Consider the following 14,756-nt stretch of genomic DNA (forward strand, 5'->3'; position numbering starts at 1 on the left):
AGCAAGAGGAGATAATAAAAGGCATTAAATAATTATGCAGGTTAAATGCAGAGTTTAATTGCTAACAGTCAACTACACATAGTATATACATTTTAAAATCACAACAGGTTTTCTGAAGTTCTCAATATCCAGATAACAAGCCAGTGTATCACATACATAGCTGCTTGAAGAGCTGAACAACAAATTATCTGCGTGTTTCTCTTACTGTGAAGAGGCTACCAACAAACATGATGACACACAAAAAGACAAAGCTAGGTCCACAGATAAACACAACCGCCAACAGCTGCAAACATGAGAAATGCATCCACATCTCGCAATGAAGAGTGATGCAGAGGTTTTCAACATTGCCTTTGACTGAAGAGCTCACACCAAAGACTGATGTTGACTGGTGCTGTGCCTAAATTCATAAAACCTGTCTTTGGCGTGCTTCATCTGACTCTGAAGAGAACTGATCTCCAGGGTTGACTCAAACACCACCAGGTCAGTTATCTCTGCACTTCCAGCCTGGAGGAACAGAGTTTTTCAATAACTCCACACTCTCATGGAAGAGATAGAGAGGCATAGCAGCAAGATGAGTGACAGGCAAAAGAGAAGGTAATACAAGTTCAAGAGAAAGCCTTTAGTAGAATGTTTACATAAGGAGCCAAGAATTTGCAACACACAAGAAGAAGAAAAAGCTCCAGCTTCAAGAAACGTGAGATCTTCTGTAAAATAACAAGAGATCTTCAAAGGAAAACAATACATAATAAATATATAACTCAGGGCATCTGTGCTACAGCACAACTGAACTGATCCTCTGCCCCCCTTTCCTGCTTTTTAATTCTGCTGACCAAATGACAAACTGTAGAAGACGCAAAAACAAAGATTACCTTATTTGAGTTGCTCTAAGAAATCAAAAGGAAGAGCTGAAAAAAAGGACTCTTCTAGAACAGGCAAATTTAGGGTTGCGGTCACCACATTGCTTACAGATCAGTGGAACTTCACTTGTACGGTGTCACTCCTGGAATTACAGTATTTTCCACAATAAACATTAAAATAGATTAACTACTGAGGATGGTGTTAATATTTAAGATGATCCACTTGAGGAGAGAAAAATGTCAAGAAAATCATATCCTCTTATCCTTATCCTCTTCCTGGCCTAGATGCTCTGCTAGAACAGTCATACAAGCCATCAAGTTAGTGCCAGGGCAGTTATGAACAATTTCTGCTTCCTGCCAAACTGAGAAGGGAGTGGCTTACCTGGAGGGGTTTTTTACAACAATCTCCCTTGCACCTCTACTCCACGTAAAAATGGAAGATACATTCAGATTTGGAAAGGTTGAAGATGTGCTTTCTTGCTTTGATGCTCCCTTCCAGTTGTCATTCTTTTAATACAGACCCACTTGCAGTAGCAGCTGTAGCAACCAAAATACTGACAGATTGCTCTATTTTGACCATTTTCTCAAAAGGTGAACAGATTTGAAGAGCAGTAAGAAAGACTGTCTCCATCAGCACCTATCATAATGGTATTCCACCTCAGTTTCTTCCCAAGTTTTTCAACATACCTTTTAAAAGCCCAAGCCCCTGCAATGGCAGTGATAGCACTCTTGATTGCAAAGATAAGCTTAAAACCAAGAGCAACATGGTTTAAGGTCCAATGGCAAAAAGGACTGTTTTAAACATCTCATTTTCAAAATAATCCTGTGAGAAGATGATCCTATATGGTCCCACCAGCTGAAGCTGCACCTACTTTCCAAAGCCCTCTTTCTCACTTTTGTATCTAGAGCACGTGGCCATTTCTCCAAACTCCATATGACAAAACAGAGTAAAGAATACAGACCTGAAACTTCACAGCACTGTATCTCAGCTACATTCCTGTGTAACAAAAAAGAGACTCCCCAGGGTTTTTATGCTCAGCAACAAAGGTCTGAGGATATTTTTGTTTGTTTGTTTTAAAGAATTTTCCTCTTGAATGACCTTTGAAATGCTGAAAAGCCCCCTTGTAGCCAGAGACACTGCTTATCATTACATTTTTCAAGGATGCTTCACAACCATATGGAGCTTTCAGCAAGATGCAATGTGTGGAATATCCACCAGCACAGGGTTACCCATTCTATTAATTTCTCACACCATACCACTTCTGCTGACATAAGGAATACTGAAGTAGAATGTTTCTTCAGAAATGAATCTTTATTCATACTGGAACCACGAAATCATTTTTTCAAGGTGTTAAAGACAGACATACTTCATGCCCTGGTAATTTTAAAAGATTCAAAGAAAATGGGGTTTCATATAATTTCAATGATGTTTTCTTCATTCAGACTCAGTTACAATACATAATGTACATAAAATTTATTCTAAAAGAAAATGTGCAATGTGAATACTTTAAAAAGCTATTGTAGTAACTCAAATGTAACTCCACATACAATACTACAGGAAACTCCCAGATGAAGCACAGAATAAGTTTATAGAAGATACACTGCATTTACATCAAAATACCTGTCAAAGTCCAAAGAGAAATTACTAAGAGGTAAACAAGCTAAACTGGGCCTTACTTCTGCAGTGCTAAGTAAAGAACCAAGATCCAACTCAGTAGATATCAGCAAAGTTGCTGGTATTTACATCTCTCAATCTTCCAACTTTTATAACTGTGCAATTACAGGACAAAACGAAAGATTAATGACAAAAAATAGAACACATGGGCTTTTGCGTGCATCACGCCTGCAGTGACAGCTGACTACAAAACCTAATTTAAAAGATAAGGTTTGTTTGGTTTGTGGTTGATTTTTTTCCCTTAAAAACAGAAGAACACAGAAGCAACTCTAAAGCAGTGCCTTATGGAAGACATCCAGCTGAAATGCCGTTCTTCATCTCAACCTGGCTCTAACAGGAAGCCGAATATACACTTCCGCAGTGAGTGAGGCACGAGGAGCAACAGCAAACTAGCAATTCGGATTCTTGGGCTGCATTTGTGAACCAAGACCCATTTACAACAGTGATTATAAACAAGCTATCTAAGCCAGTGGATTTAGCCCACTGATGCAAGGAGGCAGAGTGTTCCACTGCACTGAGAGATGGATTCTATTTCCAGATCTACCTGAAATAATTTTGTTCAACTTCTCAGTTGAATTACTTGAAAAGGAAAGACGGAGAGTGAAAAATGTCTGCTTTTTAAAGTAATACCACGCAATTTTGCTGAAAAACAAGAGCAAGAATTTCACAAAACTGTAAACAGTAGAGATTAGGCTAAAATTCCCAGGTTGCAGCTCAGAGAGCAAGCACAGTTGTAGTCAGAGCTATGCTAACACGCCACAGTGGATGCTATCAAAAGAATAGAGACATCATAAACCAATACATTTTGCATCTCTAAACAGAAGAAGAGCCATGAGGGACATTGGTTCTGTGCCTACACACAAAATGAAAGCTGTGATTTACCTGTGCAATTTAAAAAATTCCCACATTCATGGTTAACATGGGAAAATGCAAACCAAAACAAAATGCCAAACTACTTAGATGTTGGTATGAGATTCACAATTTACTCACAGACAAATGAACAAAACTTGATAAAGGTTTCCCTGTAGAGCTAATCACCACATGATAAGCTCTAAATAAAGCAAAGAAAAGCAAAGACCTGGGTGTAGAAGCTGAACAAAAGACAGGTATAGGGTCAAACAGAGAAGAAGATTGCTCATAGGCAATCCCATTCTCTGTTATCGTGTTTGTAATAAAAGTTAAATTTACCATAAAAAGCACTGTCAGAAACATGATACAATGTGAGTGTCACAGCCAAAACAAAATCCTCTAGTGAAATAAAATCTAAACTGGAGCCAGTTTAAATATATCATTATTATGGACTAATATAACTTAAAGCATACCAAGGCAACAGAAGACTTGTTCAGATTGAAAGCTTAACATGATATTACTGAAATCAATAAAATTGCACACTTGGGATGTAATGCCCTGAGCTGTTGAGCACAGAGTCCAGTGACCTCAATCACGAGATTAAGCTGTTACACAGATTGAAAGTTCGATCGTGAGCAACATACGAAACTGTTTGGGGAAAAAAAAGGAGTCACATCTCTGGGTTGGAAAGCATGGAAATATTTAAAATTGAATTAAAAAAAAAAATAAACCACTATTACATTTAAGCTGTTTAAAATAAATGGTACTATCAAATATTTCAAATGTGCACATCACCAAAGCACCACTGTGCAACGCTGAGGCCACAGTTCATATTTGACAAGGTTTGACATTTGTTCACAGTACACTCTGCACAAGTACAATAAAATGCAAGATGTGACTCATGTTGTAAAGAAAGTATTGCCATTAAAGGCTGGACTGAACAGTTTTTGAACGAAACAACAGAAAATGGCATCATATATTAAGCAGAAGAACCTTCTGGGTCCTGTTCAGTGGTTAGAATCAAAAAAAACAGATGGTAATCTGAGAATCTACATGGTTTCAAAGGAACTAAATGAAAATATCAAAAGAGAACATTTTCATTTGCCAACTTGAACAACACAGTGAAGCTGCTCTCTAATGGTGCAGCCAGATTCTGGCAAATATCTCCTCAAGAGACAAGTTCCAAAATAAATTGTTGTGATTACATAGATTTTTCAGACTTCCTTTTAGCATATGTTCTATACAGAAGTGATCGATAAAATATTACTACATCAAATGTTCAAAGGAATTCCTTGTGCATGGAGTGTTAGCTTCCTGATACAGGAGCCACTGCAAAGATGTGAAAAAAAGAATGCATATGTTAAAAACAGTAAAAAACCCAAACCAAAAACTAAAATGTGTTTAATCAAAAAATGCATTTTTAAACAGCATGAAGTTCAGCAGAGGTATTGAGCACCTTTCAAGGGAAACGTAAAATCCATCTTGCAAAATTTAAGAACAATTCAAGAAATTTCAGGAATGAATATGCTGTTTCACTGCATGATGACAATGTTTGAAATTCATCTCAGAAGTCTCCATTATAGTAAGATATTGCCTGTGAATTCAGCATCATAGGTATGAATAAGCTCTTTATCAACAAAGAGAATTGGGTGCCTGTCAAAAGAAATGTAGAGTCTTCTAGATGAAGTCATTTTTTAATAACACATTTGCAATGAAAAAGAATCTAATAGAGAACGGACATGCTGGAAGACAGGATGATTTAAAAATTCTCACGACATCACTGGTGCCAAAATATTTTTTATGCAGAACTATCAGAGTTTCCAGGGATGAAATACAAAATGTTCTGAAAGCCATGCAAACAGTAAAAAAGATGGTTTTCATCTGTAGATTTTACCATAAGCCCATTAAAGTCTTAAAACACAGACTATAATAAAATAAATTTTCAAGAGCTGAGTGCTGAGAATTTAATGCCTTAGTGAGTGTTTATAGAGTAAAAGCTTTGACTAAACCAAATAGGAATTGTCTCAATTTAGCAAGGAAGATTAAGTATACCTCTCTTTCAAGGATACAAAGACTGGCACTGTGTTTACAGAAATATAATTTGATATTGGAATATAGCCCAGATAGCAAGATATTACCAACAAATACACAACACACATTTCTCCCTAGCAAAGTGTTAGGCACATAAAAAGGAAGTAAATGTGCACAATTAGTTTATTTCCTCTCCAAAGATACGATGCACCATAGTAATGCAGTAAAATTATCAACAGATTTCATTAGAAAACAAAACCCACAGTAAAAAACTATTAATCAGAAGTACAAGAACAAAAGCTAAATTTAGAAGTACCACTTAAGACCATGGCATATAGTCTATTTCTGCAAATTCTCCTACATTAAATATACACAGTAGCAACCAAAAGTGACCATGAGGATCGCTGGCCTAGCCCAGCAGAATGGCCAGCCAGCAAAATAAGAAGAGAGTTACATGTTGAAAAAATTTGAAGCCAATAGGTGAGAACAACCATTTCTTTAAATTCTAAAGTGTCAGGACTGTCAGACACAACTGGAATACATACTGACTCCAGGGTGAAAACAATGTTTGCATTGTATCGCCACAGTAAGTAGGATTGTAACCACTGACAGTGAACAGCAGCTGAGTAGAAATGACAATAAAGGATTTTCTCAAAAGATTCAAGTTCTGTCTCATGTTCAGGTCCAGCAGTTGTTTATATGAAAAAAAGAGCAGCCTGTCATATTACCAAATTTCTAACATATCTAGTACACTGATCTTGGTGGTGTGCTTTTCACCACTACTAATGTGTGCCACACTCTTCGTAACATTTTGTAGGCACCGGACAGCAGAAACAACACATGTAGTATTAGAGTAACAAATTACAAAGGAATTTAACCAAGGAAGAGGAAACAGCATTACTACAACACTAATAATAACAATAACAATAATAATAGTAATAATCATAATCATAATAACAACAGAGATAAGCAAATCGAATATTAATTTTATTTCTAGGGGAAAAAAGCCTCTTTGAAGATACTTGACACAGAACATGGGTGATTTATAGAATGATTCATTTGCCAGAAGAACCTGCTCCAAAGTTGTTTAAAAAAAATAAACTAAACCAAAATAAAAAAAGGCTTCTTGAATCTGCAGATGGAAAAGAGGAAAACAAAAACCCTCTCTCAAAGACAAAGCAAGACCCATGCAAACCTTATCACGTGCCAGGTCGCCTCACCAGAAAGAGATGCCTTCCAGTTCAAACAAATAAACTCACAAATGAAATTCACCCACATCTGCCACAACAGGTACTTTTAAAGTGAAAGTGGTACATATCAGTTCATGAAAGTCATCCTAAAGCCTCTTCTCAGAAGAAACAAGTTTCCCTAATCAACAAATCAAGATATCCCAGAAGCAGGACTGATTCAGAATAGCGTTACAGTAACTCATCAAATTCTCTACTGACAAACAACTTACATGTGTGATGAGTTTCAAAACAAAATCAGAATTGTGAATGCTCGAATCTTTGGACGTGTTAACCAAACAAACAAAATCAATGACTACAATTAATTAGGGATTAAGGAGATTAGAAACAGGAATTCATTGTGGTCTCACTATACAATATCTTCCAAAAACAGGAAAAAAAAGGAGTTTGCTGAAGTCATTTTTATTGTGTTAATCCTTACATTTTTACCTACCCAAACAAAAACAATTCTGGAAGGGAACTTTTAGCTGGCTAACGAATAGAAGAAATCGAGGGATTTCCAGATTAAAAATGTAAAGCTCAAGCTTGAAAATTCCAGTGTACTATTTAAGCAAAAGAGTAATAAAAGAACATAAAGCAGTTGTTCTAAGTACTTCTTGATGATTTAAAAAATTGCTAAATAAATAAATAATGAAGTAGCATACTGATAAACATCTTTGTTCTTTCAAAACAGGTGCTTTTTATTCTTCATTATTATCTTTTATCATTATCAAGACAAATTTTGAAGCTCTGATTCAAACCATGATTCATGGGAGAACCAGATCTCGGCACACAGTAAGAACCCACACACATTTCTTCAGATTTGGATTAATAATATCTTGCATCAGTTTGACATAATTTGGAAAAGGTAAATGCAAAAAGCTGCTACTGTCTAAGCCAATTTTAATTCCACTGTTAAATGCTGCCCACTGAACAATATCTCCCTTACCTGATAATGTAAATAACAACTAAAATGAAATTTAACCGGCCCTTACATAGACTTACATGTCACCTATAATGCACTTTTCTTTATAATCTTGAGTGTTAGAAAATTTATTTGCTCTGTGTTCTGTACCTTTACATAAACACAAGTTTTCTATTTTTATTTGTGTATTTTACATTTTCTGTTAAAACACTACTTTGTGCCTGTCACTAAGCAACAAAAAGGCCCCAACAACCACCCATGGCACTATCTCCCTGTGCATGTGCTCTTTTCCCAAATTTACACCTGTTGCATCACACTCGATCTTCAAGCAAAGTTTGGAATGTGGAGAATGCAAAAAATCTAACACAATATTTCTATAAAATAGCAATAGTTGTATAATTTGTATTATTTACAGACACAGCACCATGTTCAGAGATGTTGTGAGGTAAGGCAAAAGTAAGGTAAGGTAAAAGCAGGGCAACATGAGAGATATGCAAAGATACCAGTTCAATAACTATCATGAGCATGAGACCAGATCTTACTAAGGGTTAATAAAAAGAAAATCAGGGACCTCAGATTACAAATTAGTATATCTTTTTGCTCTGTGTCTTCTCTGCTGGAAGGGAGAGATATTTTTAAACAACAGGACAAAGGACACAGCACTAGAAATTCTCTAGGGCACGTGAGCCCTTGAACCAGATGTTAACATTTTAATGACAAGTTTAAAAGTCCAGTGTAAATACATTTATAATACATACATTGTCCTCTCTTGCTAGACTAGAAAAATTACTTTATCTTCAATTCTTGTCTACTAAGAAATTTATAAATTACCGTATTCAAATTACCGTCTATCTTTAGGACAGGAAATAAACATAGCAGATTGTACTGTATGGTTCTAGCATGGCCAAGCAACCTTTGTAGTTTTAGGACTCCTAAGACCATGCATTACAGGTCTGTACTATCCAGTGCCTTAAGAATCTGCTTTATTACAGTAATGCACTACCAAGAATTCCCCCGCAGTAATTAGTTATGGCCTTTATGGGAAACACCAGGAATGCAGAACATGGCATTCAGTCTCAATCTCACTTACACTTTTAGGAGACAAGACTCATCCATTATGCTGTTTCTTGATTTCTGTTTCTGCTGTTCTCAAAAGCTCTAGAATTGGAACTACTAAATACAGCCTTATTGGAGAATATGCACTCAACTTTAGTTAAAGAAGGTAACCCATCTCAAAATTTTTGAAAAACTTACACTCAGTATTATTGCTCTTGATTTCATTCTCAACTTAGAAACATGTTTTTTAAACTGCTCTGTTTTCATGTTACATAATTCTGATGAATACTTCCCCATAACTTTTTTTTTTTTTTAAGCTAGATTGTCTGTAATTAGCTTAGCAGTAGATTCAGTTTGTGGAAGTTATCACACACGTCAATCACAATGTGAGGTGGCACAGAGGAGCAGAGAACATGCCAGTTCTAATGAGATATATATACAAACTGTCCTCTCTCCTCCATTTTAATTTTCTCCTTTACATAAAAATTGATTCTGAAAATAGCAAAGTCTATATGAAAAATATAAATAAAATACTTATCAGCTGTGTCAGACATTAGTTTCTTTGTCATACATGGAGTAAAATATTGCCTAGGAGTTTCTAAACCAAACTGATTATTACGCAACATCTTTCTTGTACAAAATTTTGTAAGTACTTGATTTTATTATTAATATTCCTAACTAATAAATGCAACAAGAATACATACCTGCAATTTCTTCTATGGAGTTAGCCCTCATGTCCAAAAGAACTGTGCCATTCAGGATACAGCTTCTCAGCTCAAATAAGCTATGAAGTGACAGTGTGGCAACATATGGCTTGCTCCACCTCTCTCCACCATCCTCTACATCTTCCTCAAACTTCAACCACCTGTACAAACAACCAATTTTATAACTCCATTGTGCATGAGAATGAAAAATAAATCATGTCGATGGATACTGAAAGATCACTGTTAAACATGTCTTCAGATTTCACTTTATTCTGTCTTTGTAGGAAAGATCAGAAAATTCCCTTGCCTGCTTCTTCCCATATGCTGTATTAGACAATTTTTGAAGATAAATTCTAACCATGGAGATGAAAAGAGACACTTATTGTACTTCACAAAAACTTTGAGTAATTCTTTGGTGTACAATTCTATTTCTGTGATAGAACAACAAGTAGTACAAAAACGACAGAGAACAAGAATTTGTGGTTTGGAAGCTACACATAATAAGAACACAGGTGAGAACTTTCTCCATGTAGTCTTAATTTCAAACTAAACATAACAAAAAAAGAGACATTTTTTATTTAAAGTAAGTGTACTGACATAGTAACACTTCACAGAATCTTCATCCATTATCACCAGCATAGTCTTCACAAAACACAGTTTTACAAGCTTTGTTAAAGTTGTTAGTTACTTAACTGTACTAAGCTACTCATAAAGGCAGTAAAATGTTTTGCAAAATCTAGCCTGTTTTTCATTTCTCATCAATGTTTTTAAGTATCTCAAAGGTGGGAGTTAAGAGGATGGGACCAGACTCCTTTCAGTGGTGCCCAACAATAGGATGAGGGGCAACAGACACAGGCTGTAGCACAGGAGGTTCCATCTGAGCATGAGGAAAAACTTCTTGACTTTGAGGGTGCCACAGCACTGGAACAGGCTGCCCAGAGAGGCTGTGGAGTCTCCATCTCTGGAGACATTCAAAACCCACCTGTGCAATCTACTCCAGGTGAACCTGTTTTAGCAGGTGAGTTGGACTAGATGATCTCCAGAGGTCCCTTCCAACCCCAACCATTCAACCATTCTGTGATTTTGTGATTTAAAACTTGATCAGTTAACATGAAAAACCTCACAGGCACATACATGCACAAACGAGCGATGTGTAAACATTTGTGAACAGTCTTTCAAGCTCCAAAATGTGGGCCCTGCTCAGACAAAACAATCACATGAATGACACAAAATGGCACTTCAGAATCCGGTTACATCACATCTCACTCCATTGAGTCTCATTTGCCTGTTCTCAGGATCAGTGTAAATCTGGGGAGATTTCAGCAAAGTAAAAGGATACATGAAACTGTCGTGAGAGGATCGAGTCTTTTGTTACTAGCCAGCCGGAAGAATGTTCTTGCTTGTCTTTTAATTGTTTGCTGATAAAAATCACACTAAAAATGTTAAAAGAATACTAAGCAAAGAAAAAATGGAAAAAGTCTGTTGACATATGAAAAGTGTTTTAAATTAAAGTTATGACATTTTTCAAGCCCATGCAGATGTAGCTGTGAGTAGTCCGCTGGCTGCGGAAGATACAGCACAAGCCTCTCCCCCGACACCACAGCCCTCAGCTGTTTCCCATGGCCCAGGCAGCAGAGTGGTCAAGCAGAGCCTCACACCTTGACAACACATTCACATTTATTACAGACAGCAGGGAAGCATAGAGCCTTAAGACCTCTAAAGCTCAGCAGTCTCCAGTTTTACCAAGCCTCACAGCTCAGCAACACAGCAAACACAGTTGTCCTCTTCTGTTCCTGGCCCACCTGCAAAATATGCCTGTATATCCCATAGTTTAGATAGTTTCCTCTTTTCAGTCCCTGTGTACCAGATTCTTCCTCTTCTGATGCCATTCTGTGAGCAGCTGCCACTCCAGTGACCCACTCGTCACCAGCATATCTGCTCCCTTCCTGATGCATTCCATTTCTTCTAACCACAGCAGCTGCCTCCCAATCACTCTCCCATTATCTGCATACACAGTTTGTCCACAACTCTTTGGCTCCTCCAGAATCTCCAATCTCCTGTGGCTAGCCGTCTCCAGTTTCTTTATCTCATCTTTGCCCAGTAGACTTCCTCTCCATCAGATTTCTGTTCTCCACTCCCTTCATTGAAACCTCTCTTCCTACTCTAGCCAGGCTACCTCCTTTATCTTTCCATGTTTCAAGCGATGCAGCAAGACACAGCACACAAAAAATTTGCTGCCACAGAGCTGAACCATGAAATTGAATTTGCATATACAAATGAGGTTTTCCAAATGGATTTTCAAAATTATGTCCAAATGGACATCAAAAACAAATTAACACACCACACCCCCACCAAATTCAAACCCCTGGTTTGAAAGGGATGAGCTGCAAGAACTCAGGTGAGTTACCAAGAAATATGTACAAAGGAAAAAAAATATTTTTTTTTTTTCATTTTGCAGCTGCACTTGAACTCCATGAGAAGAGGCTGCTCCGAGCTTACTCATGGCACTCACAATTCCAAGCTAAAAATATGCTAGACCTATTTGTGGCCATAACATCGCAAACATGGTGCATTAATTGTACTGCTTAAACTATTGCCTCCTGAGATTACAAAATATCTACATTTTTATCTTCTCACACTTCTGTTTGTGCATGTTTCTAATCTCTTTAGGAGTTTTACAAGATTACAATCTTTGCAGTTGGGTATTCCCAATTATTTCTGATGTACCAATCTCTTGCTGATTCAAGAAAAGATGAAAAATCATGCTACATGTATCCTAAAAAAATGATCCAAGCATAGATTCTTACAGAACATCATCAGAAACCTCATACTGTCATTAACTTCTGTACATGTAGTCTTCAATGTTACTCATCTGATTATACTGCTGCAGTCTGTCCTTCATATTACCTGTTTTGAACATACTGACGAATTCTAAAGAGATTTTAAATGAGTGATAAAAGTCAAACACATTCTTAAATGTTTCATTAAGACAAGTGACTGGACAGAGGTAGGCTCACAACCAGAGCTCCTAACTTACTAGGGACACGGACAAAAAAAATTCTAGATCATGAAAACAGCTTTAATTAGAGTTTATGGTGTCAATCAGACATCAAAACTTACACACAACATAAAAATCCATAGGAAACTATTGCTAGTGCTCAAATAATCATACTTGCCATTATGATTATCTCCATCTGAGTTTCAAACAATTTGAATACTAGAAGTTTATGGATTGCATCCAATTTCCTACTGTTACTAAAACTTCTGTGTTCAAACACATTATCAGACATTGTTACTTAATGAGCCAACAGGTTAGTACATAAATGTAAATCATACCCAGCTGAGATAATTCTGAATTCAGAATAAAAATCTATTTAGATTTTAATAAGCATTACATGAGTTTACCCATCTCATCAAAGGAAAATCATGTTTATTACCTTTTATCTTTTCAGAAACATTCCTCTGTTATGTCAAATAACCCATATTTAACATATCAAATAAAAAACAGCAGCAGAAAACAAAACAAACAATTCTCTAATCTTAGGCACAGTCATCTAATTCTAAGTGTTCAAGTGGTTTTAAAAATGATAATACCATTTTAACAACCCTCTGTATTTGTGTACAAGATTGAAGGACAGAAATGGTTTTGAAATCCAAATTCAGGCATGGATTCCCAATTTTCTACTCTTTCTAGTTTCCCATAGAAAGAAAAATTTTAATATGTTTACTTTTGCAGTTTAATCCCTTAAATTGATATGGTTGATAAATAAAAGCATTTCATAAGCATTTCACAATTTCCCAGAAAACATCAACAACTCCACTTGTATACTGAGTTCAGGTGTCACACACACGCCATGGGCTTGGAATACATTGAGAGCTATATTAGTTGTGTCTGATCACAGAGAAGAGCAGCTTCATTCATATGGTGTTCTTTTACTGGTCAAGACTAGCACAGGTATTGGCAATCACGCAGTTTAGTTCCTCTGATAGCATACTTGCTGGAACAAAACATGCCAACAAAGTTTCAGCAAGATGTGTTATTAGAGTGCAAATATTACTCAGATGTGTGTGTGTGTGTACATACACACACATACATATGCTACATCTTGTAAAATCACCACTTTTTCAGGAGCCAGTGCAAGAGTGTGCACACTCCATGGTAGATTCAGTTACAACATTCTGGTGCACAACATAAAGTGAGTTGAACATGATCCGTTTTATAGTCTATTATGTCTGCAGCAGAGAGCTGGAGTAGATACTCATAACCTGCTCAAGAATCAATTATTAATTGATTATTATCAGCAAGGCTTTTGACACTGTGTCTCACAACCTCCTCGAGGGCAAGCTCAGGAAGTGCGGGCTGGATGAATGCACGGTGAGATAGATCATGAACTGGCTGGATGACAGAGCTCAGAGAGTTGTGCAGAGGCTGGTTGGAGGTCTGTAGTTAGTGGGGTTCCCCAGGGGTCAGTATCAGGTCCAGTCCTGTCCAACCTGTTCATCAATAACTGGGATGAAGAGACTGAGTGCACCCTCAGCAAGTTTGTTGATGATATCAAACTGGAAGGAAGGGCTGACACACCTGAAGGCTGTGCTGCCATTCAGCAAGACCTGGACAGGCTGGCAGACCGGGCAGAGAAGAACCTAATGAAGTTCAATAAGTGTAAGTGTAGGGTCCTGCACCTGGGGAGGAACAACCCCAGCCACCAGCACAGGTTAGGAGAAGGAAAGCTGGTTCCAAAGCATCTGTCTTCCTCATTACTACATATTCATTTCTGTTCCAGAAATGTAGTGATATTCTCTCAAGATTTTCACTTGATATTAGCAGATAAATGAGTCCCAACAGTTTGGGTAAAACTTGCTACAAATCAGGCACTACTTTCCAGCAATGACCACAAGAGGCTATTAGGATAGATTTGGACATTAATTGCTTTCCTAATAGCTGCAATTTGCAACTATACTATTGTGCATATAAAACAAGCCCAACTGTTATGTCTCAGTGTGCTTCCTCACAAACTTATTCCAAATATTTTGTTAATAGAAACTTTACATCATGCATTCTCTACACAACTGTAAAGCTGGGCCACATACAAAAATAATAAGACTGACTATTGATTTTAAAAGGTCTGTGTTTCTTCTGTTTTGAAATCAATTAATAGAGAAAAAAAATAATTAATTTTACCCTATATCAATCTAATGAAGTTATTCCCTTCTGTTTGCTAAGTAATTCCATGGATGTGACTGCCTAAATCAGATCCTGGTACGGGATAGGCTGTAACAGCAGTGCACTTTCCTGCTCCTCCTGATGAATCTGCAGAAATGCTTTTGCTCATGAGAAATGTTATGGAAAAGGAAGAATGGGAATCCTTGGAGTCTCCTAACCACTAAGAAAAAACAAACAAACAAAAACCTCTGGAACAGTCCTCTTCCAAA

The 14,756-nt window shown here is 37.0% G+C and overlaps 1 protein-coding gene across 3 annotated transcripts in view; it reads right to left on the reverse strand.

The window, feature by feature from the left end:
• The window catches only part of SLC4A10 (solute carrier family 4 member 10), a gene marked incomplete at its 5' end in the record, with an annotated part of 156,155 nt that overhangs the window by 59,680 nt on the left and 81,719 nt on the right, over nucleotides 1–14,756 (reverse strand). For all 3 annotated transcript variants that reach the window (XM_080346341.1, XM_080346340.1, XM_080346339.1), the window contains one exon: nucleotides 9,324–9,484. In XM_080346341.1, coding sequence (XP_080202467.1) covers nucleotides 9,324–9,484 — 161 coding nt within the window. The remainder of the gene's footprint in view (nucleotides 1–9,323; nucleotides 9,485–14,756) is intronic.

Source organism: Nesoenas mayeri (assembly GCF_963082525.1).
Source record: "Nesoenas mayeri genome assembly, chromosome: 6".
NCBI classification, from domain to species: Eukaryota; Metazoa; Chordata; class Aves; order Columbiformes; family Columbidae; genus Nesoenas; species Nesoenas mayeri.